The following is a 21,618-nucleotide window of genomic DNA, read 5'->3' on the forward strand; positions in this document are numbered from 1 at the left end:
ACTATTAGATTCATGTAACATTATTGTTGGATTTGTGACATATTTGGTAGTTTGAATTTATAATTTAGAATCTTGTTATTTTGTTTTCACTGTGGTGACTTAATGAAAATTCATATTGCTATTTTCTGTTTTTGAGGGCATTATCCCAAACATGAAGCAGATCCAATTATCAGGGGGACTGTTTCATAAGAAACAGTGGTGACTGAACCGCCTACCATTAAAAACTTCTTAAGATGCACCTTAATGTTTCTGTAGTGTTTATTTGCCATGAAATCTATTGATAAGGTCATATAGGCATGGATGAAGGGAAAAAAAACAAATATTAGCTTGATCCAAAACCTCTGTGGTCTATTAAAGGTTAATAATCATTAATTCTAATGAAACGGTCTATCCAATAATTGGATTTACTTCATGTTTAGGATTATACCCTAAAATGATCCGGAAAAACAGATGGATGGAGTAGATACATAATACATATATCAAGGTGGGGCCCACAATAAGGGCCTCACCATCTTGATGAGGCCGGGGTCTCACCAAATCCACTTGCACTGGTGATTGCTACAAATTTTAAATTCTTGAAGTTTTATGAGCCTGATTTAGTAGTATAAAGCTAAAGCCTGTTCGGATTTGAGATGTATTATTGATTTACTTTGCTCCAAGTATTTTTGTAATAGAAATGTAATATTTACCATGATCCCTTCATCTAATATCATTTTTTTTTTCACTTTTTTTTTTCCAGCTCCAAGGAAACACATTTGCATAATCTTGAGTGATCAGTAATATTGAGAAGGATATACATGGCTGACTGGTCCCAACTTCAAAATGAACTGTTACGTACAATCGCTGAATTACTATCTGCCAATAGGGATTATCTAGCATTTCGTGCCACTTGCAAGTCATGGCGATCAGCCGTAGAGGAAATGCCTCTTCATTACCCTTACCAGCTACCACTGTTAATGCTTCCATATGACAAGAACATCAAGGCCTACCGTGCCTTTAGTTTATCTGATAACAAGATATTTTACCTCAAGCTATCAGAGGTTCATGGGCTAAGGTATTGTGGTTCTTCCAATGGTTGGCTGGTTGCGGTAGATGAGACGCCTGTCATTCGTTTGTGTAATCCATTTACTAAGAGCCAGATCGAACTTCCTCAAATAACAACGTTTTCTGAAGTACTAGGGTTTGACAAATCCAAAGTGGGTGCAGAGTACAATGTACGGTCTTTATTCGATGGTGTAGTAGAAACTCCAAACTCGGAATGGATAAGAACCCGCTTCATAAAAAAGGCTGTGGTATCCTCAGACCCTACATCGAACCCCAACTATGTTGTTATGGCCCTCCACGGTGAGCTTCAAAAATTGGCATTCTGTAGACATGGAGACAAGGAGTGGACCGTAATTGAAAAGATATGGTGTCCTTATCGTGACATTGTGTGTTATAAAGAACAATTCTATGTGGTAGATGCTAATGGAAGAGTTGCAATTTGCAACATTGATGGTACTCCCAATGCAGTGGAGGTCATGCCACATATGAATATCTATGTGCCGCCACAAATGAATATCTATCGCCGGATGATGTATTTAGTGGAATCAATGGGGGAGCTGTTACAGGTTGTTAGATATCGTCAAGACATTCGTAACGGTGAGGTTGTTAGATATTGTGAGCATAAAGTTGGGGATGAATATGATGATAATTGGATATATTATACAGTTAGATTTAAAGTTTTTAAGATGGATATAAGTAGGGGGGAGAGGTTTGAGGTGAAAACTCTTGGTGATTGTATGTTGTTCTTAGGCTCAAACTACTCATTATCTCTCTCAGCTCACGATTTTCCCAGCTTCAAAAGAAATTGTATTTACTTTACTGATGACGCAGTATATTCGTTTAAGGCTGGTGTAAGAGGGGGTCATGATGTAGGCGTGTTCAACTTGGAGGATAATAGCATCACATCGTTGCCATGCCAATACCATTCAAGCAATGACTTGGGAATGATTTGGCCTCCACCCATATGGTTGCACACATCTTATCGTCGTAATGAGGCGTTGGAAGAATAATTGCATTTAATGTTTTTTTTTTAAATTATTTCTCAAATACGCATTGGATTATTTCTTTCCATGATTCTTGTTAGTTTATATTATCAGATGTTTAGTAATTTGATGAGAGATTGAACAAGCAAACTTGGAAGTTTGACCATAATATCTATGTGCATTTAGAAATTTAGATTTTCATTTTCTTACTAAGTTCTATGAAGTTAAACATACAATAGAAACAAGTTTTCAGAGTTAAATTGCTTCAATTCCAATCTGAAGTTAGATTGTTTTGCTTTATATTGATTATACAAGAAGGCCAGTGTAACTGTCAGTAATCACCTAATTGGAGGACTTATTACCTCCGTCTAATGGTTATTCACCTGTCCATGTGGGGTCCACCATCTGCATACTTATCATGCTAATCCAAATATAATTCAGTAGTGCACAATTATCATGTTAATCCAAAATTAAAGCGTGACCCATAACAATTAGGACAAAGACACTGATGAATACAAAGGGCTAGCCATGTCTTTTTATTCAGGACAGAACTTCCCTGTATCCAAATGGTGAGTCAGCCTAGTTGAAGTTTTCTACGATAAGCTTTCAGTTCCCTCTGTTTCTGCAATGTGGTCCACTTGAGCTTTACACAATCTGCTGCCTGCCTTTTGAGATATTGACCGAAAACCTTGGCTGTTATATGCTAAAATGACAGCCCTCCACACCTTTGCATGGTCTGTCAAAATGACAGTTATGCCCCTAAGGGCCCGTTTGGATACTATTCAATAAGTAAAAATTTTAAACTTATATAATAAGTTACTTATATTCCTGTAAGTAGTTTTCCATGATAAGCTTTCAGCTCCCTCTGTTTCTGCACTGTGGTCCACTTAAGCTTCACACAATATGCTGCCTGCCTTTTTAGATATGGACCCAAAACCTTGGCTATTATAAGCTAAAATGAGAACCCATCGCACCTTTGCATGGTCTGTCAAAATGACAGTTATGACCCTAATTTGGATACTATTCAATAAGGAAAATTTATAATTAATAAGTTACTTCTATGGCCCGTAAGAAGTTTTCGTGTGGTCCACTTAAGCTTTACACAATCTGTTGTCCGCCTTTTGAGATATAGACCGAAAACCTTAGCTGTTATATGCTAAAATGACAGCCCTTCACACCTTTGCATGGTCCGTCAAAATGACAGTTATGCCCCTAAGGGCCCATTTCGATATTATTTAATAAGTAAACTTTTTAAACTTATATTATTAATAAGTCACTTTTTTAAACTCAAATTAGTTTGGTAAGCACCGTAATAAAAGTAACTTATGTGATAAAAGCTACCTCTATATGTTTTTCTTTCTTCAAATCAACCTCTCTCTCTCTCTCTCTCTCTCTCTCTCTCTCTCTCTCTCCATGTGATGGATGGTCCATATCAAAGGAGACCCCACATGATGGGTAGTACACAAGGGTGGAGCCCACACAATGGATGGTTGACATCAAAGGTGGACCACACATTATGGATGACCCATATCAAGGTGAGCCCACATAATAGATTCTCCACATCAAAGGTAGGCCCCTAATAATGAATGACCCACATTCAAAATGAGCCAGTATGATGGACAACCCACCTTGAAGGTACGGTGTAAGACCCGTGTCCTAATCCGTACTGTTCCGTTAGCTTCCGCGGTCCTTCCGGTCAAATTCCGGCAACCTTCGCACCGTATTCGGTGTTTGCGCACGATCCTAAGCCAGGTCCCGCGCACCGACGTCGGCTTGGTCCGAAAGTTATATCATAGCGACCGCGTCGTCGCCGCGGTTCCAACGCCGTGACTTGCGCACCGAACCGATACCCAGGCAAGAAGATGCCGATCAGCGTTTATTCCGAAGAAACACCGCGCGTTGCGGATTTCGAGGGAATCTCTACAATTAGTCCCATCAATCAACCATTAAAGCATCCCATACCTTAAGTACAACAACCCATCTCCACCTTTTTCAAAAGTCTACCCTCTTTCCACCTCACCACTCCTCTTTTTCCCATTTTCAACATCAACCATACCCCCTTTTACAATTTTTTCAACCCAAACCATCCCCCATCACTCCATCACCCATCTCTCTTTCTCTCTCTCTCCCTTACAAGTCTCTCTCTCATTTCAAACTCTCCCATAGCAAGTCCCATACGTATGGTCCTCCCATGGTGAGAAAATTGTATTTGTGAGGCCCACCTTTCCCACCCCTTCATCTCTCATCTCAACCATCCATTTCTCATCTTCCTCCATCAAAAAGGAGCACAAGGAACTAAGGAAGCCAAGGGAGCAAGAAGATCAAGCGGTGGGTGTTTGGATAGGATAGTTTTTGATGTTTTTAAGATGGGCCAAGTGAGGCCAACCGATCAATGGTTCGGATCTCACTTTGGACCCTAAGATGTGGCCAATGGCCCACTTGGATCACCATGATCATTCCATGATGGGGCCATTCTCCATGGACCCCATCATGATGTTTGTTTTCTTGCATATTTAGGGTCATCTAGACCGTTTAATTTAGTGGAGATGGGATCTCCACCGTTGGATTTAATTTTAATGGGCCACATGAAATGGGACCCACTTGATGTATGATTTAGTACAAGGGAGGGCCCATAGTGCCGGGGTCCCTCCATCACGCGGATCTCACCCTTTATCTCTTTCTATCCCTCTCTCTTTTTATTTTATTTTATTTTTAGTCTTTTTTTGTGATGATTATGAGGTTAGGTGGCCCACTTGAATGGACCCCACCATGTAGTATGTATTGTATTTGAATGGGGCCCACCATATAAGTATAGTACCCTCACCATTCATCAGTGGTGGCCCACCTGAGCAGGCCACTTGTATGGCAGACCGTCCAGCGTCTCTGGACGCTGGACGTTGCAATGGGAAAACACAAATAATAGCTTGGTACAACTTTGGGTGGCCCCTTTATGTAGGCCTCACCTTGATGTATGTATTAAATCCACACCATCCATTCCTTTCCCAAGCCATATTTAGGCGTTGAGTCCAAAGATGGGACCGATCAGATTTTCAGGCGGGCCATAACATGGCAAACAGTGAGTTTACCATTGAAATGTCCCATATTGCTTCTATACATCGAAACAAGCCCAATATTGGGCTTGTTTTGTGTCGTGAGGCAAGGAGAGCCATTGGATGGAGCAGATCTGCAAGAGGTGGACCCCACTGCAAAATCCATGGGAAATCAAGAAATCAAAAATATATATAAACAAAGACACACTGCTGCTGTCAGCGGCAGTCCGGCGGACGGGTCCAATCTGACCACCCACGGCTAGCCGTGGCCCCACCTTGATGTTTACATGTCATCTAACCCGTTCATCGGGTGGGCCACTCTCTGAAGTGGGCCCACCCCAAAAACCAGCGTGATCCAAGACTCAGGTGGCCCACACCGTATGGAACAGTGGGATTGAACCTCTACCTTTGAAACCCATTTGGGGTCCACAGAAGTTTTGGATCAGGGTGAAAATTTCTCCCACCCTCTATTTAGGCCCACTCGGCCTTGTCAACGGGTCGGATGGCATAGAAACATTGCGGTGGGCCCCACATGGAGCCCACATTGATGTATGTGTTTCATTCCCACCGTCCGCCTGGACGGTGGACGTGGAGCCACTGTGATGATTGTGTGGGCCCACTGTGACGATTGCGTGGAGCCCACTGTGATGTGTGCGTGTGTGTGTATATATATATATATATAATATTATATTTCATATAATATTATATGTATTATGTATATATATATTATATACTATATATATATTATATACTATATTATATGTATATATTTTTACTAATGTTGAGGCCCGTGATTGAGGCCCACCTTGATATATAGGTAAGGCCCACCTCAGTACTTGTGGCCCATGGTTGAGGCCCACTTTAATGTATATATAGAGCCCATGGGTCGGGGCCCATTTAATGTATTAGGGGCCCATGGGTCGAGGCCCATTGAGATGTAATGTGGCTAATGGGTTGAGACCCATTTGATGCATGTATGGGGCCCAACTGGCGAGGCCCATTTGATACATATAAGGCCGTAAGATTAGGCCCATTTAATGCATTCTAAGGCCCACGGGTTATGGCCCATTGCAATGCACATAAGGCCCATTGGTGTGGCCCATTGTTGTGGCTCGCTTGATGAACATGAGGCCCATATGATACGGCCCATTTGATGTATTGAAGGCCCAATGAGTTATACCTAAGGTTCATTGCAATGTGCAGTCCCAATATGATTTATGTAATGATGTTTACGTCAGGGCTATGCCTTGGGAGCAATGGTGGTTTGACGTCCACATTGCAAGTATAGTGTGGTTAAATGTCCGCATTATGACTTTCCCTAGGGCCCATTGTTAGGCTCATACGTCTGATGTGTAGGCCGTCTAGGCCCATCTTTGTTATGATTATCATCCATTCTATATAGCATGCTCAGTTCCATGATTCATGACCATATGCATCATACGTATGCTTGATATGAGAAATGACTGATCATCGCACATGCCTTCGGCAGATTGATTAGGGGCTCCCGTATAAGGGGTGTTGCCCTACATGACCGCACGATACGCGCAGGATTGTTGCATGACTGGATAGTGTGATTCATGCATTCGCATTGTGTGTTATGGTTACTATACGCCCTAGCGACATCAGGGCCGTAGCCTCCACAGACGTATCGTGGTTGGCAGGATTGGATACCGGAAATACTGTTCTACATGGGGTGCGATAGATATCCCTGGGTGAAAGTCCCTAAACCCTTATGGTACCAGGAGGTTGCTCCAACGTCTAGACCGAGTGGATGCATGAGCGCTGAGTGCCGATTACCAGACGGTTGCGCTTTCCACTGTGTCGTGGTCGGTTGGAAGGGGGTGCGGCCTTACCCGCCCGAGAGTAGGGGGCAATGCTAGGCTGAGTCTGACCAGCTCGAGGAATGGGTCCGCTATTGACGAGCCGAGCCCGATATTGGCAGGCGGATAGTGAGGTCTTTTCCACTCACCTTATTGCGCGCGATGGGGCGGCAATCTGGCTTGGAGTGTACTAGATCCCGGTGATATTCCAGATTTGAGCCGTATTGACATGTGGACTTAGACGAGGATTTGTATGCTTGACTTGCATTTCGCATTGCATGGCCTTGGTATGGCCGACATCATTCCTTGCACCGCATGGCCTTGGTACGGCTATAGTATTCTTGGCATTCATCGGCTTGTTCCGCATTACTCTGATACTGCATAACTACATTACCACCTTGAGCATACACTTTCACCACCCTCTAAGCTTTCTATAAGCTTATGCACGACCGTTGCGTGCAGGTGACGTTGGATCGCAGCAGCGCTGAGGCTTGGACGCGTGGCTGATCTTTTGGAGCTCTTTTTTTGTCTATCATCATTGTATTTCCCTTATGCTCATTGTACTTGTAAAGTTTTTGATTATAGTGGAAATGTGATGGAGTTTTTGGTTGTTGTTTGTGGGTTATGCCTTTGGTTATGCTTATTACGAATCAAACTGATGTACAAAATCCTCCTTGTAGCATCCCAGGATCGGAACTTGAAGGTAGGCCCCTAATAATGAATGACCCACATTCAAAATGAGCCAGTATGATGGACAACCCACCTTGAAGGTACGGACCACATGATGGATGGTCCAATATTAAAGGTGGGCTCCTCATAAGGGGACATGGATAGTGAAGGTACCCCTACATGATGGACAATAACATTGAAGCCAGCTCCCACATGATGGATGACCCACATCAGGGTGAGCCCCACATAATGGACAGTCCACATCAAAGGTCTCCTATGATGAATGACCCACATCCAAGGCAGGCCCGCTATATGAATGACCCACTTCGAATTTTGGCCTTGCATGACATGATAGACGTCCCACATCTAAGGTGGCCCACATAACGGATAGCCCACATCGAAGGCGGGACTTGCAAGGTGGATGTTCAACTTGGAGGATAATAGCTAGCATCACATCGTTGCCATACGGTTCAAGCAATGATTTGGGAACCATGAACCATTTGGCCTCCGCCCATATGGTGTGCATCTTATCCTCGTAACAAGGCGTTGGAAGAATAATTGCATTTAATGTTTTTAAAAAAAAAAAAAATTATTTCTCAAATGCACATTGGATTAACATTATTTCTTTCCATGATTCTTGTTAGTTTATATTATTATATGTTTACTAATTTGATGAGAGATTGAAGAAGCAAACTTGAATTTTAACCATAATGTCTCTGTGCATTTAGAAATTTAGATTTTGATTTTCTTACTAAGTTCTATAAGTTAAACATACTATAGAAACAAGTTTTCAGAGTTAAGTTGCTTCAATTCCAGTCTAAAGTTAGATTACTTTGCTTTATATTGATTATACAAGGAGGCCAGTGTAACACTAATCACCTAATTGGAGAACTTATTACCTCCATCTAATGGTTATTCACTTATCCATGTGGGGTCCACCATGTGGATAATTATCATGCTGATCCAAATATAATTCATTAGTGTACAATTATCATGCTAATCCAAAATTCAAGCATGACCCATAACAGAGCAATTAGGACAAAGACACTGATGATTAAAAAGCTTCTAAATTGTGTGTGGGGCTAGTCATTTCTTTTTATTGTGTGTGGGGCCTACACTTTCTTCTTCTTTTTTAAAATTACGTGCCGTCAGTAGATGCTCTCACACCGAATGAATGGATAGCCCAAAATTCAGGTCATTCCAAATGATTTTAGAGGTATTCCGAATGATTTTACATGGGTTTGGCCCACTTCGGATTTGGATTAACCTCACTTTTTAGTTCCAAGGGAAACATGAAAGGGCATACATGTGTTTGGACCACTGAATCTACTTATAGATTTCCATTGATATCAACCAATTGGATTTATAGATTGATCCATCCACACTGTGGCCCCATAATTTCGATGGTCTGAATATCCAGAAATGCATGACACTTGTAAGGAGGATGAGTTACCACCATTTTAGATTACTAGAGTTTGTACTCTATCAGTAACAAGACAATTTTTATTCAAGGAATATTCCATTTTCATGTCACAAGCTGTCTGAGCCTTTCTAAGCCCACACGCGTGCCAGGTACCCCACCCAGCATGCAAGTGGGCCTCACCCTGTGAATGACCTGGTCCAAGAAATCAAAATCCAGCAGCTGTGGTAACATTTGTATGCTACATGTCAACAAGGGTGGCAATGGATTGGGCCACTAAGTCATTTTTAAATCAACCAGGGAGAGGATTAGGTCCTGCCCTTACTGTGGGGCCCACCTGGATGTATGTATTCTATATGCATGCCATCCATCCATTTTAGGGCATAGGCCCAAAAATGAAGCAGATCCAATTCTCAGGTGGACCATACAATAGGAAACAGTGGTATTTGACCATTAATGGCCCATATACGTTTTGGATCAAGCTGATATATCTTTCTTTTTTTTTTCCTTCATCCATGTTTATGTGACCTTATCAAGGGGTTGGATGGCATTGTTTCCTGAAGTATGGTCTTCCTGAGACTTGTATCTTCTTCATTTTTTGGATCATGCCCTCAAATGATCTGGACCAACTGATGGACGGTGTAGATACAGAATACATAAATCAAGGTGGGCCCTATGGTAGGGGGCCGCAGCGTAATAGGTGAGGCCGGGGTCTCACCTAATCCAATCCCGAATTATAACCATATGCAGTCATATGCTAAACTATAAAAGAAAAGTGAGTCTTAAGACTTTAGAAAGGAAAAAAGATAACCGAAGCAAGAACGTATCACTTTCATATCTACACCCTGACTAGTTACTCGTAAACTCATCTTTCAATTCTGCCTATTTACAGTTACATTTCACTCCAAAAAACTACCTGAAAACCAGACTTCAAATTGTGAGTTGGACGTGTTATCGCTCACCCATGGCACAAGCATTCATGAAATACGTGGTCGCATGCAAGAACCACAGTAGGAATTGTCCCGCTGGGCTTGGACATTGTGCCTGTTGGCACGTAATCAACATCCCTTTTGCAAATGTAGCACTTCTCTCCAGTCTGGAAGCCGGAAGATTGATCGTCATCAGGTCCTGGAAGCGACATGTTCAAACATTGGATTACTAGCAATACAGAACTAAAACACGTTGACCGCTATTAAAAACGAAAAAATTCAAAACCTTCAGTACTTGCTCACAATGATCAAGAGTGCCTTCAATATACCTAAATAACTTTGTGCAGCAATGCAAAGCATGGTCCAATTGTTAGTGATGCCCATCAGCCTGCCATGGTTCCTTGGAAGATTTCTGCCTCCCATGTTACCTTGCATGCTCAAAAAGCGTCCACTTCCACTATCACCTTCATCAATCAGTGGCCCACTAAGCCTATTCGATAGCATTGCATTGGTCGTGACAGTGTTACCGGACATTGCTGTTCCTGCATCACCAGCAAATGGATCTGCATCAGTTGTGTTAATTCCAAGGCTTAAGATGCTTCCATCAAGTTGTGGCCTTTGGAGGGTATTACGCTGGAGTGAAGGTAAGCGATCAGTACAATATATCAGTCTTTGATGATCATGGGACCAAAATCTGGCATTTCTGCTAACTTCTATACTCCCTAAACTGCTGCCAATCTGTGGTCCATGGGGTCTACCGGATTGGACTGGATTGCTCGTGGCAATACTACTACTTTGAAGTTAGACTCAAAAGATTGAGATTGCATTGCTTTGAAGTTAGACTCAAAAGAAGGTAACGACAATTTGAGGGCTGGTCCTCATTATGAATGCTAGGAAATGCTCACATGCAGAAATGATTCTTACTTATGCATTTGATTACATATCTAAGCAAATGTTGGAATAAATTAAAGAGCAAGAGTGCCTTCAATATACCTGAAAAACCAACATCGCTGTCACCTCCATGCTCTGCAGTAAGAAAACTTCTATCAATCAGCGGTCCACTAAGCCTATTCGATATTACTGCATTGGCCATGGCCGTGTTATCAGACATTGCCATTCCTGCATGACCATCAATTGGATCTCCATCAGTTGTGTTAATTCCAAGGCTTAAGATGCTTCCATCAAGTTGTAAATAAATTTTAAAAAATAAAAAATTAATAAATTAATAACTTACCAACACGTATGTAATTGTAGTACAACCTTACTGGAGTACTTGTTTCCACAATTTTCACACTCATGATAAAATATTTCATTGAACCTATGGTGCTTATCCTTGTAATGCTGCTTGAGCATCTCAAGATCTTGAAACATTTCTTCACAATAATGGCATTTGAAATTGTTGGGGTCAACATTTGCATTGTTGTTTTCATTTTCCATAGATCTGTGAATGGTAAAAGATGTTAGTCCAAAAGCTAGACCTTGGGCCGTTGACAGCAGTAACAATAAATGATATATTTAACTCATTAACTATAGTATCTTCTTCACTTTTAAATGATTCATGCCTTAGTGAATAGGATAGCAGTGCAATTGAACTTTTCTTGAGATCACCAAAGACTAGGAACTGACTTAAGCATTTGCAATTTCTACGACCTGGAAGTTCTTCCTTTAAACTTTTTCCAATGTTGAGGTCTGTTCCAGCCAGGCCCAAAAAGTCCCTCAAACGATGTGATGGTCCATCTTGAATAACAATGGATGGATAGCTTGATCTATAGGTGGGGATCATTTTCAACGGTTCCAAGGGTCCTAAACTAGTCTAGGCACCCCCGAACAGTCAGCATTACCAACTAACAGTCGGATTCACACGATTTAGCATTGGATCGTTGGACAAGATGCCACATACTTGATGAACAATAGATCCTTAGATTTCAAGCTTGCAATCGATGATGAACGGTTTAATTGGTCTATCGGAGCAAGAAAGCTAAGATGATCTCTTTTAGAAAAATTAGATATCTAAAGAACGGAAGAGGAGAACTTTCAATGAGGAAAGACGAAATGATTTTGAAAAAGGGGAGAGGCTACGTTTTATTTATAGGATTCCTCGTGACGTTCACACGAGCGGCCGTTTGCCACGTGGCACATATTTAACTAACTTTATAACTAATCAGGGAGAAACCCTGGACACCCCTCCTATAGATAAAACATAAACATAATCTAATTTACTCCTTACGAGGGTGTCGTTGTCGAGATGTTTGTCAGGTTAAAGCTTCAGCCAGGCATTTCAAAACATCGCAATTTATGATGTCTCCATAAGTATAAATCAAATAGCTGATTCTTAAACTAGGATACAAGTGTTTGGATGCACTATTGAATTGAATCGCAATTACCACTCTATGAAGTAGAAATTACCAGGTTGCAGTTCCAAATTCCAATATCATTACTTCTAACTTGGAACTGAAGGAAACTTGCACTTCAATATCGAACATCATTTTCACATTTCCTCTGGATTAAACTGAAAATGTATGCAATTCAATTATATTTTGCATCCAAACGTGGCCTTAGAAATTGAAGAAAGGTGGTAAAAATGAGAAATTTGAAGTGGGATTGAAGTTTTCATTTGTAGGCTTCCATATGACATGCCTCTAGTCCCGTAAAGACCATGATGTATGTGTTATACACAGGTCCATTCTTTTTGTTGGATCATTTTAAGGCATAATCCAAAAATAAGGTAATCCAAAGCCTTGAGTGGACCACACCACAAAACATAGTGGGGATCGAACACCTATCATTGAAAACTTCTAGTGAGCCGCAAAAGTTTTGGATCAAGTTGATATCTGTGTTTTCCCTTCATTTAGGTTTATCTATGTAACCCTATGAACAAGTTGGATGGTTGATATTTGCTCATATCAGCATGTGTCAAGGAGTATTGCCATTAATAAGAGGAAAAAAAAAAAAAAAAACTAAACAGCCCTAGGTTTTTGATGTGACAGGATCCAATAAACTTGGCAAGTCATAGAGCATATACCAAAGGATTGTTTAAAAAGGCAAAAGGGTTTGAAAGCACAATGTTAGGAATGATTATAAGTGACAAATAGAAACAATAAATATTCCACAGGAAATTACCAATAAATGGAGATGTGAGAGGGGAAAGAAGAGACTCGACCCTCTTCGTAAAAGAGATGGTCGGATATCTTCAACCTCCACCCTACTCTGCAAGATCAGAACTGTTGAGATAAGTTGTATTAGTTATATGAATCTATGATGGCTTTGAATAGGTTAGATTTAATTGGATATAATGTAGGGTTTGAATGAGTGACTTGGATGGATGGGTAGATGATCTAGGTAGATTAGGTTGGATTGGATAGGTTGGATGAGTGGCTTGGACTAATTAATTTAGATTAGGTAGCTAAAAGTTAAAGGGGGAGAATGATAAGAATGGGTGTAGAACTCTCTCTCTCTCTCTCTCACATAAAAGGGAACAAAGCTAGAAAGGAATACCCACCCTTGAATTTTACAGGGCCCACTTTAACCACAAAACAACTTGAACTTTAGCCTGACCATTTATAGGCACCGGTGCCAATTGTAAGCTTGTAGTAGTACTGGGCATATGTGGGCCCAACGTCTACCAAATGCCTCAGGCATGACCTCATGAAACCTATATGATCCAAAATGCAGTCCAATACAAAACTAAGGTGGGCCAATGAAAAGGGAATGAGCTAGGAAGAACTTCACAAGGGGCCACTTAAGCCGCAAAAAAAAAAAAAACCCTGAAGTTTAGCCCTGACCGTTCGTCTGGACTAGATGAAGGGTCTGAGCAGCCTTCATTTTACATACAATCAACGGTGGGCATTCCCTCTCAATGTTCAATATTATATAGCCCATATGAGTTTTGAATGAAGCTGATTTTTAAGCTTGGGGAGTTTTGAGGTATTGCATCTTATTGACGAGTTGGATCTTCAACATCACTGGACCCTACGTCTACCGACTAACACTGGAGCATGCCTGGTTGATTGATGCCCAAGAAATTGTATAATCTAGGGTAACTTGAATTTGAGCAAAGTTGTGTCCTAATTAATATATAGTCATGTATAATGGTACATATCCATGACTTATTTGAACCAGTGGTTGTGGGTGCATAACTAGAGCTGGGCATGTCTGATCCAATCCGGTGGATTCGGCCCGATCCGAACCGAACTGACAGCTTGGATCAGTGCGGATCGAGTTGGGCCATTCAGATCCGAATGTTTTTCGGATTGAGTTCGGATCGTGGTCAATCCGAACCGATCCGATCCGAAATCCGATCCGAATGGATCCGATCCGATCCAACCCGATCCGGAGTGGATAAACGACACGCATTCACGGTGGGCCCCAACAGAGTTTACTTAGTATGATAAAAGAGACAACTAAGTTACGGAAGCGGATTTGCTAGTGTACCACACACCAGCTATATAGCTACTGTAGGTACGTGTCGTGCGAAGATGAGTAATGACGCTCCTCAAGCTCCGAGTTGTACGAACGGTTCAAAGGAGATTAAAGTTATATGGGCCCCATAGTGATGTATTTATTATATCTATACCATTCATATATTTTTAGAGATCATTATAGAGCATTATCCAAAAAATGAATAATATCCAAAGATCATTTGGACCACACCACAAATAGCAGTAGAGATAATGATTTTCACCATTAAACAATTCGTGTTGTCCACTTGATAGTTAGATATATCTTATTTTTCGTCTCAAGTCTTAAGACGAGCTCGCCAAATGGATGGATGGTTTGGATATAACACATACCCCATGATCAGACCCACAGAACTTGCTAACATCAATACAGCAATGCACAGCTACACTTTCGTGCACAGCACGTCAACACAGTTGCACTTTCGTGCACAACACATCAACACAGCTGTGTAGATACGTGTCGTGCAAAGGCAAGCGGAGATGCGCCTTGAGCTCCGAGTTGTACAAACGGCTCAAATGAGATCAAAATTACATGGGCCCCACGATGATGTATTTATTATATATATCCATACCATTTATCCATTTTTCGTGATCATTTTAGAGCTGATTTCTGCAGAAACTTTCGTGCGCAAGGATGCTGGGTGGGGCCCACCTTCATGTTTGTGTAAAATCTAATCTGTTCATCCGTTTCGCGAGATCATTTTAGGACGATGAAATAAAAATAGGTTGAATCCAAAACTCAAGTGGCCACACAACAGGGAAATTTGTAGAAATAAATTCCTACCGTTGAAAGCTTCCTGTGCTCCACCAAATAAGGTACGGCCCTTACATGGGCCCACCTTAATGTATTTATTCTGTATCCACGCCGTCCATCCGTTTTCTTATATAACTTTAGACCATTATTCCAAAAATAAAGTAGATCCAATCGTTAGGTGGACCATACCATATGAAATGATGGTAATTGGGCATTAATGGCCACTAAAGTTTTAGATCAAGATGATATTTGTTTTTACCCTTAATCCAAGATTATGTGAACTTATCAACAGATTGGATTGGAAATAAACCCTACAGAAACACTAAGGTGCGTCCTAAGAAGTTTTTAATGGAATAGCGTACAATCACCACCGTTTCCTATCTTATGGTACACCTGAAGATTGGATTTGCTTCGGTTTCAGTTAATAACCTAACATGATCTGGAAAAACGGATGGACGGCGTGGATACAGAATACATATATCAAGTTCGGCACCACGGGAAGGGACGAACAATCTTGGGTGAGGCGGGGTTATCACCTAATTCAATCTTTAATCTTGATTCCGCGCGGCATAAAACAGAATCTGATTGTGTCCGACCCGCACCTGGATAAAAATCTGTCCGACCAGAGCTACTTTGGGGCACGCCGTGATGTATCTATTTATCCACGCCCTCCATTCATTTTCTTAGGTCATTTTGAGATATTAAACCAAAATTGAAGCAGATTCAACACTCAAGTGAGCCACACAAGAGATGACTCTTGCATCTAATGCTTCGTGCATGGAACGAAGCTCACTTTGAACTGGTACCTTAAAATGATCTCGGAAAGTAGATAAACAGTCTGGATAATCATATACATCACGGTGGGCCCCATAGGATCTCTGGTCGTGTGGATTAATGTTTGGGTGGGGTCGGACGCAATATATGAACTTACTGATAAAACAGTTGCATCATGGCCCGTGAGAGCACTGAAGAGCCTGAGTGTCCACGTTTGCCGCATACCTGGCAAGTGACATAACCGGTATTCTGGTGAGCTAGAGTCGTTAAACCGCAGTATTAATTTACGGGTCACACTTTGGCCAAATATCTTACAAAGAGACTCTGGGATTGATCGTGAGCATAGTTCAACATTTTGGCCGAACAACTCCTGGTGCATCCATGATGTATATAGCAGTTCCCATACAAATACTTCTGAGGGGATCGTCTAGAGCTGCGTTGTTGTATCCGATTTTGTCACAGAGTGCATGTGAAGTCTCTGTTGTCACTACGTCTATTTAGGCTCAAGCTTTTCACTTTGTCGCACTTTGTATAGTGCCAAGGGACCACTTTCTAACATGGAGGCTCCTTCTCCTCGAGTGTCATTGGTTGAGTTGGAAGTTGTGTCGGTGTGCCAGGGATGACCACTCTTTCCTCTTCATATAGACTACTCTATTGCCTATGCTGGATGGATTAAGATGAGGTCCGTCCTCATAAATGATACGTGGGTTAGGTCGTGGCCTAATTGTACCTATGGTCAGAGGCTGTCATAGAACGAAAAAAGGTCTTCTCTTCATTACTGGTGCTTATCGAGGGATCCTCCTGCCATGCACTAGCTGATGTGGCATTCGGAAAGGTAGCATTATGTCACGAACATAGTTTATGTGAAGCGACCACCGACATGATGTATATGTTATATCCACACCGTCCATCCATTTTGAGAGATTATTTTAGGGTACGAGCCCAAAATCGAACATATACAAAACTTGAGAGGATGAAACCATAGGGGATTGACTCTTTTTTTTTCTTTTTTTTTTTTTTAAGGGGAATGTCTGCCCACCAATAAAAACTTCCAAGGGGCCACGGAAGTTCTAGATCAAGTGATATTTATGATTTCCCATCTATGTGAGCTTATAAACAGATAGGATGGAAAATAAATATCATGGTAAGCCCTAGGAAGGTTTCAGTGGAGGCCCTTATTGTCCCCACTGCTTTATGTGGTGTGCTCCACTTGAGCTTTGGATCTATCTCATTTTTTGGCTCATGCCCTCGCAAATTGATGGATGCTGTGGATATAGCACATACATCATGGTGGGTCCGCAGAACTCTGACTCGTAAACACACCACCAAGGTCCAAGCAATCCGCGTCCTAAAGGGACACCCGCTGGATAACGTGTTGGCCCACTTCATTGTTGAAGTAGTCCAATCGAATCAGCTTTTGTTTAGTTGCCAGAAAATGGTGGGGCCCACTTCATGGTTTGAATCATCATACACATGCACGGGCCCAAAATCCGGGTCCGACCTGACAGATCTCCGCCACTAAAGCCAGCATGCGCACAATGCGCATAGTATTTCGAGCCATCAGATTGCATGCCACATCCATGTGTATAGTCTACTGATTTCGTAGCAACTGGGTAAAGAAAACAGACCTTAGAAACTATTGCCAAAAAAATGGGAGAATCTTATTAAGGGTTTTGAAATTCCGTTTATAAGAAGAGAAATCAAGAAAATTCAGATGCTACAAAATGCTTCTACAGATTCTCAAGAATTTGGTTCAACAACTTGAAAGTACATTTTTGAACTTCTAGGATGAGGTAATTTGTCATTTGTGCAGGTTCCTCTAACATCTCTACCCACCGAGGGATTCCCCTTTTTGAAATTCCTAATTGTCTGCAAATGGTTTTCGAAATTCTATTTACAAGAAGGGAAATCAAGAAAACTCAGATGCTTTAAAATGCTTCTGTCAATAGATTCTCTAGGAATCGATTCGGTTTGAAAGGACAGTAATCAAGATCGTTTGCAGCTAAAAATCGCTGCAGTGAATCAAATAAAAGATTATTTTACAAAAAGAAACTACTCAAATCGATGTCTTCTAAGATTGGATAATAAAGAAGCATAAGAAAAATCAATCAATCGAGTCACAGCTTGAAAACACTCAAATAGATTGAAGATTATCAGTAAAAATCATCAAAGATCACTGAATTCAAACATGATGAAAGAAGAACACAAGTATTCCGAGATCTGATAGAAAAAAGAAAAAGATTGAAAGGAAAAACACAGAATAACAAAGAAGAGATAGTAAGCATGATGATATGACAACAGATGAAGAGCAAGAGATCGGCCTTCTAAAAGATGTTGAGAAATTAAGAAAACTCAGATGCTTTAAAATATTTCTGTCAATTGATTCTCTAGGATTCGGTTTGAAAGGACAGTAATCAAGATCGTTTGCAGCTAAAAATCGCTGCAGTGAATCGAATAAAAGATAATTTTACAAAAAGAAACTACTCAAATCGAAGTCTTCTAAGATCAGATAATAAAGAAGCACAAGAAAAATCAATCAATCGAGTCACAGCTTGAAAACACTCAAATAGATTGAAGATTATCAGTGAAAATCATCAAAGATCACTGAATTCAAACAGGATGAAAGAAGAACACAAGTATTCCAAGATCAGATAGAAAAAAGAAAAAGATTGAAAGGAAAAACACAGAATAACAAAGAAGAGATAGTAAGCATGATGATATGACAACAGATGAAGAGCAAGAGATCGACCTTCCAAAAGATGTTGAGAATTCCAGAGATGAGAGAGAGATCCGTTGATTGCTTGAGAGAGAGAGAGAGAGAGAGAGATTGCTAGATGAGAAGGATAGGCGTCGTTCTTGCATTTTATACAAGTGCCTCTGGCGGGAAGACTGTCCTGTGATGTATGCCCACGTGGCTCTTTTCCATTGCTTGGATCGAAATACTTACAATGCCTCTGTGGGTCCCACCCGTGTTGTTTGATCTGTACGGTTAAGATATGAGACTTCAACTGATGGATGTAGCGGATGTTACAAAATTTACATTGTTGGGCCATGGTAACTCGGGTGCTGTACATGCTGCGTACAACCGTTGTTGTCAAGGATTCCCGTCCATCTTAGTTGCTTAGGTGTTACCCTTACCGTGTGGGGGCCACCTTGATAAAGGTTTTGTATATCCACGCCGTCCATCCTTTTTATTAGCCCATTTTAGTACTTTTTCCTAAAAATTAAGCATATATAAATCTGTCTTATTACGGGATTAGTCGCGTTTTTAGCGCTGGGTGGATAGAAAATTCTTGCTAAAGGGCTACTAAACTAGGCTTAACGATTGCATGCGTTCGAGCGGCCATTCGTGATCTGTTTTTGATGAGGTGGGCCTTACATTGAACGACTTAGATTGGTGAATGTGGCAGGATTAAAGAAAATGGGTTTTCTCAGCCGGCGAGGAGGATGACTCATCTATCATGGCGATTTTTGGTTGATCGGTGGATCTGATGATCTAAGTCTCTTAATTGGTTCGGATGGTGTTCAGTAGGCTTGTGGGGTCCACCTTTTGGTGAAGGGAGGGCAGTAGATTAGGATGTGTTAAAAAAACATCTCGCGCCGTTGCAATTTCTCACTAAAAGCTCGTCAAATTGTCTGATCGCTACTAGGCTCCTGGCAGCCCTAGATCCAGCATTCCAGATTCATCGTGAGACTCTTCTAGAAGGCAGGGAAGGGTTGAGATTGCACCAGCGCTTAAAACGGAAAGATTCAGATTCTTTCCGCTTTCAGCCAAGGGCGGAACCATTTCCGTTAGGTTGGTGTGACTAGGACTATCCGATTGGTGTTTGCAGTTAGGTAGGTTGGGCCTGGGCTTGTGTTCAAACCCAAACCTTACATCGTGAGATCCGACCCTTTTTTCGGTCATTGATCTCTTCTTCTCGCGATGGACGGTCTGGATTAATCGATTAGATCTTCATTAGTGGGCAAAATCATGACAGCGGTTCGTCCTTTTGAATCGTAGCTGGCGGGAAAGAAAAGAGGAGGTTAGCATTCCATCTCGAGGAAGCGGATTGGCTGGTGTACCACACACCAGCTATAAAAATCGGATTGCGTACCGACGCTCTTATCGTACTTAGTAAACTCAATTGGGCCCACCTTAAATGTATGTGATTTATCTACGCCGTCCATCCGTTTTTCCATTTAATTTAAGTGGTTGATCCCAAAAATGAAGCATACCCAAATATCAAATGGATCATACCACAGGAAACAGTGGGGATAATGATTTCCACCGTTGAAACCTTTCTAGGCCCCATAGTGATATTTATTTATCATCCAACCTGTTCATAAGATCATACAGACATGGATGAAGGGAAAAAACAAATATAAGCTTGATCCAAAACTTCTGTGGCCACCAAAAAAATTCAACGGTAAAAGTTCAATTAAAAATTTTCCTGTGGTGTGGTCCATTTGAAAATTCTATATGCTTCCCTTTTTTTTCAGCCCTAAAATTATCTTTTAAAATTGATGGACGGAGCGGATCAGATACATAAATCATGGTGGACCTTACAGAGTTTACTCAGTACGCTGAGTGTAGTGAGTAACTCACTACGCAATCCGCTTCCCCTATATGGGTACGTGTCGTGCGAAGAAGAGCGCCGCGCTCCTCGAGCTCCGAGTTGTACGAACGGTTCAAAGGAGATCAAAGTTACATGGACCCCACAATGATGTATTTATTATATCCACACCATTAATCCATTTTTCAATATCATTTTAGAGTAATATCCAAAAAATGATCATATCCAAAGATCAAATGGACCACACAACAAATAGCAGTAGGGATGATGATTTTCACCGTTAAAAAATTCGTAGGGCCCACCACAACGTTTATTTTCCATCCAGTACGTTCATAAGGTCAGAAAGACCTGGATTAAGAGGAAAAACCAATTTCATATTGATCCAAGACTTCTATGACCCCTAAAAGGGTTTCAATGGTATACGTTCAATCCCCCGCTGCTTTTTTCTGTGATAATTATACCTGTCTTATTTTTTTCTCTAGCCTTGAGACGAGGTCGAAAATTTGATGGACGGTTTGGATACAATACAATACATAAGTCAATATATCAGCTATATAGCTGATGTGTGGTACAGAAGCCAATTTGCTTCCCCATTTCGGGCAGGCTCGGGTCAGTTTCACCCGATATAACATTCGGCACCCTGCAGTTGTACGTGTTAATACGTACAAGCAGGTTGGCTATGGGGTCCACTAACTAAGTTCATCAAAATCTAGACCGTTGGTTAGTTTTTTTATGACTCCCTAGGGCTTTAATTCAAGGGTTTGGTAGATACAACGAATTGATGGGCCACACTATGAGGTATGGGTGTTTATTTCTCATTTCCTACAGTGTCAATGGTTGGATTGGCCCAAAATCAGTTTCTAAGCTCCAGTTGTTCTCAAGTAGACTTATTTTGGGAGTTTATTTAGAGGGTGCTTGATTTTGGTTAGTACTCTTTTGGCTTATTATGAGCATGGTAAATCTTACATGGTCACATGGTCATTATCTCATAAATCTAATTTAATTTAGTATTAATTTTTGGGAGGTGTAATTAATGGTGTTAATAGAGAGGTATTAATTCACGTGTAAGTTGAATTGATGGGGCAAGCACCGTCGTAAGAAGTGAGGGGTCATTTGGTACAAAGCTCCCTGTTCTAAATCTACTCTTGATAAAAGTGACATG

At 41.1% G+C, this 21,618-nt stretch overlaps 1 protein-coding gene across 2 annotated transcripts; it reads right to left on the reverse strand.

Moving 5' to 3' along the window:
• Positions 1 to 9,793: 9,793 nt before the first annotated feature.
• LOC131257553 (uncharacterized) lies at positions 9,794 to 11,610 on the reverse strand. Of its 2 annotated transcripts, XM_058258346.1 has the most exons (4): positions 11,150 to 11,610; positions 10,909 to 11,034; positions 10,245 to 10,457; positions 9,794 to 10,114 (listed from the first exon to the last, which is right to left on the reverse strand). In XM_058258346.1, the coding sequence occupies exons 1-4, from the start codon at positions 11,343 to 11,345 to the stop codon at positions 9,945 to 9,947; spliced, it is 705 nt and encodes a 234-aa protein (XP_058114329.1). In that variant the 5' UTR covers positions 11,346 to 11,610; the 3' UTR covers positions 9,794 to 9,944. The 2 variants fall into 2 exon arrangements, 1 of the variants encoding a protein (XP_058114329.1); XR_009177495.1 differs by lacking the exons at positions 10,909 to 11,034; positions 11,150 to 11,610 and adding an exon at positions 10,575 to 10,618.
• Between the last annotated feature and the right edge of the window lie 10,008 nt (positions 11,611 to 21,618).

This window comes from Magnolia sinica, chromosome 10, assembly GCF_029962835.1.
Source record: "Magnolia sinica isolate HGM2019 chromosome 10, MsV1, whole genome shotgun sequence".
Lineage (NCBI taxonomy): Eukaryota > Viridiplantae > Streptophyta > Magnoliopsida > Magnoliales > Magnoliaceae > Magnolia > Magnolia sinica.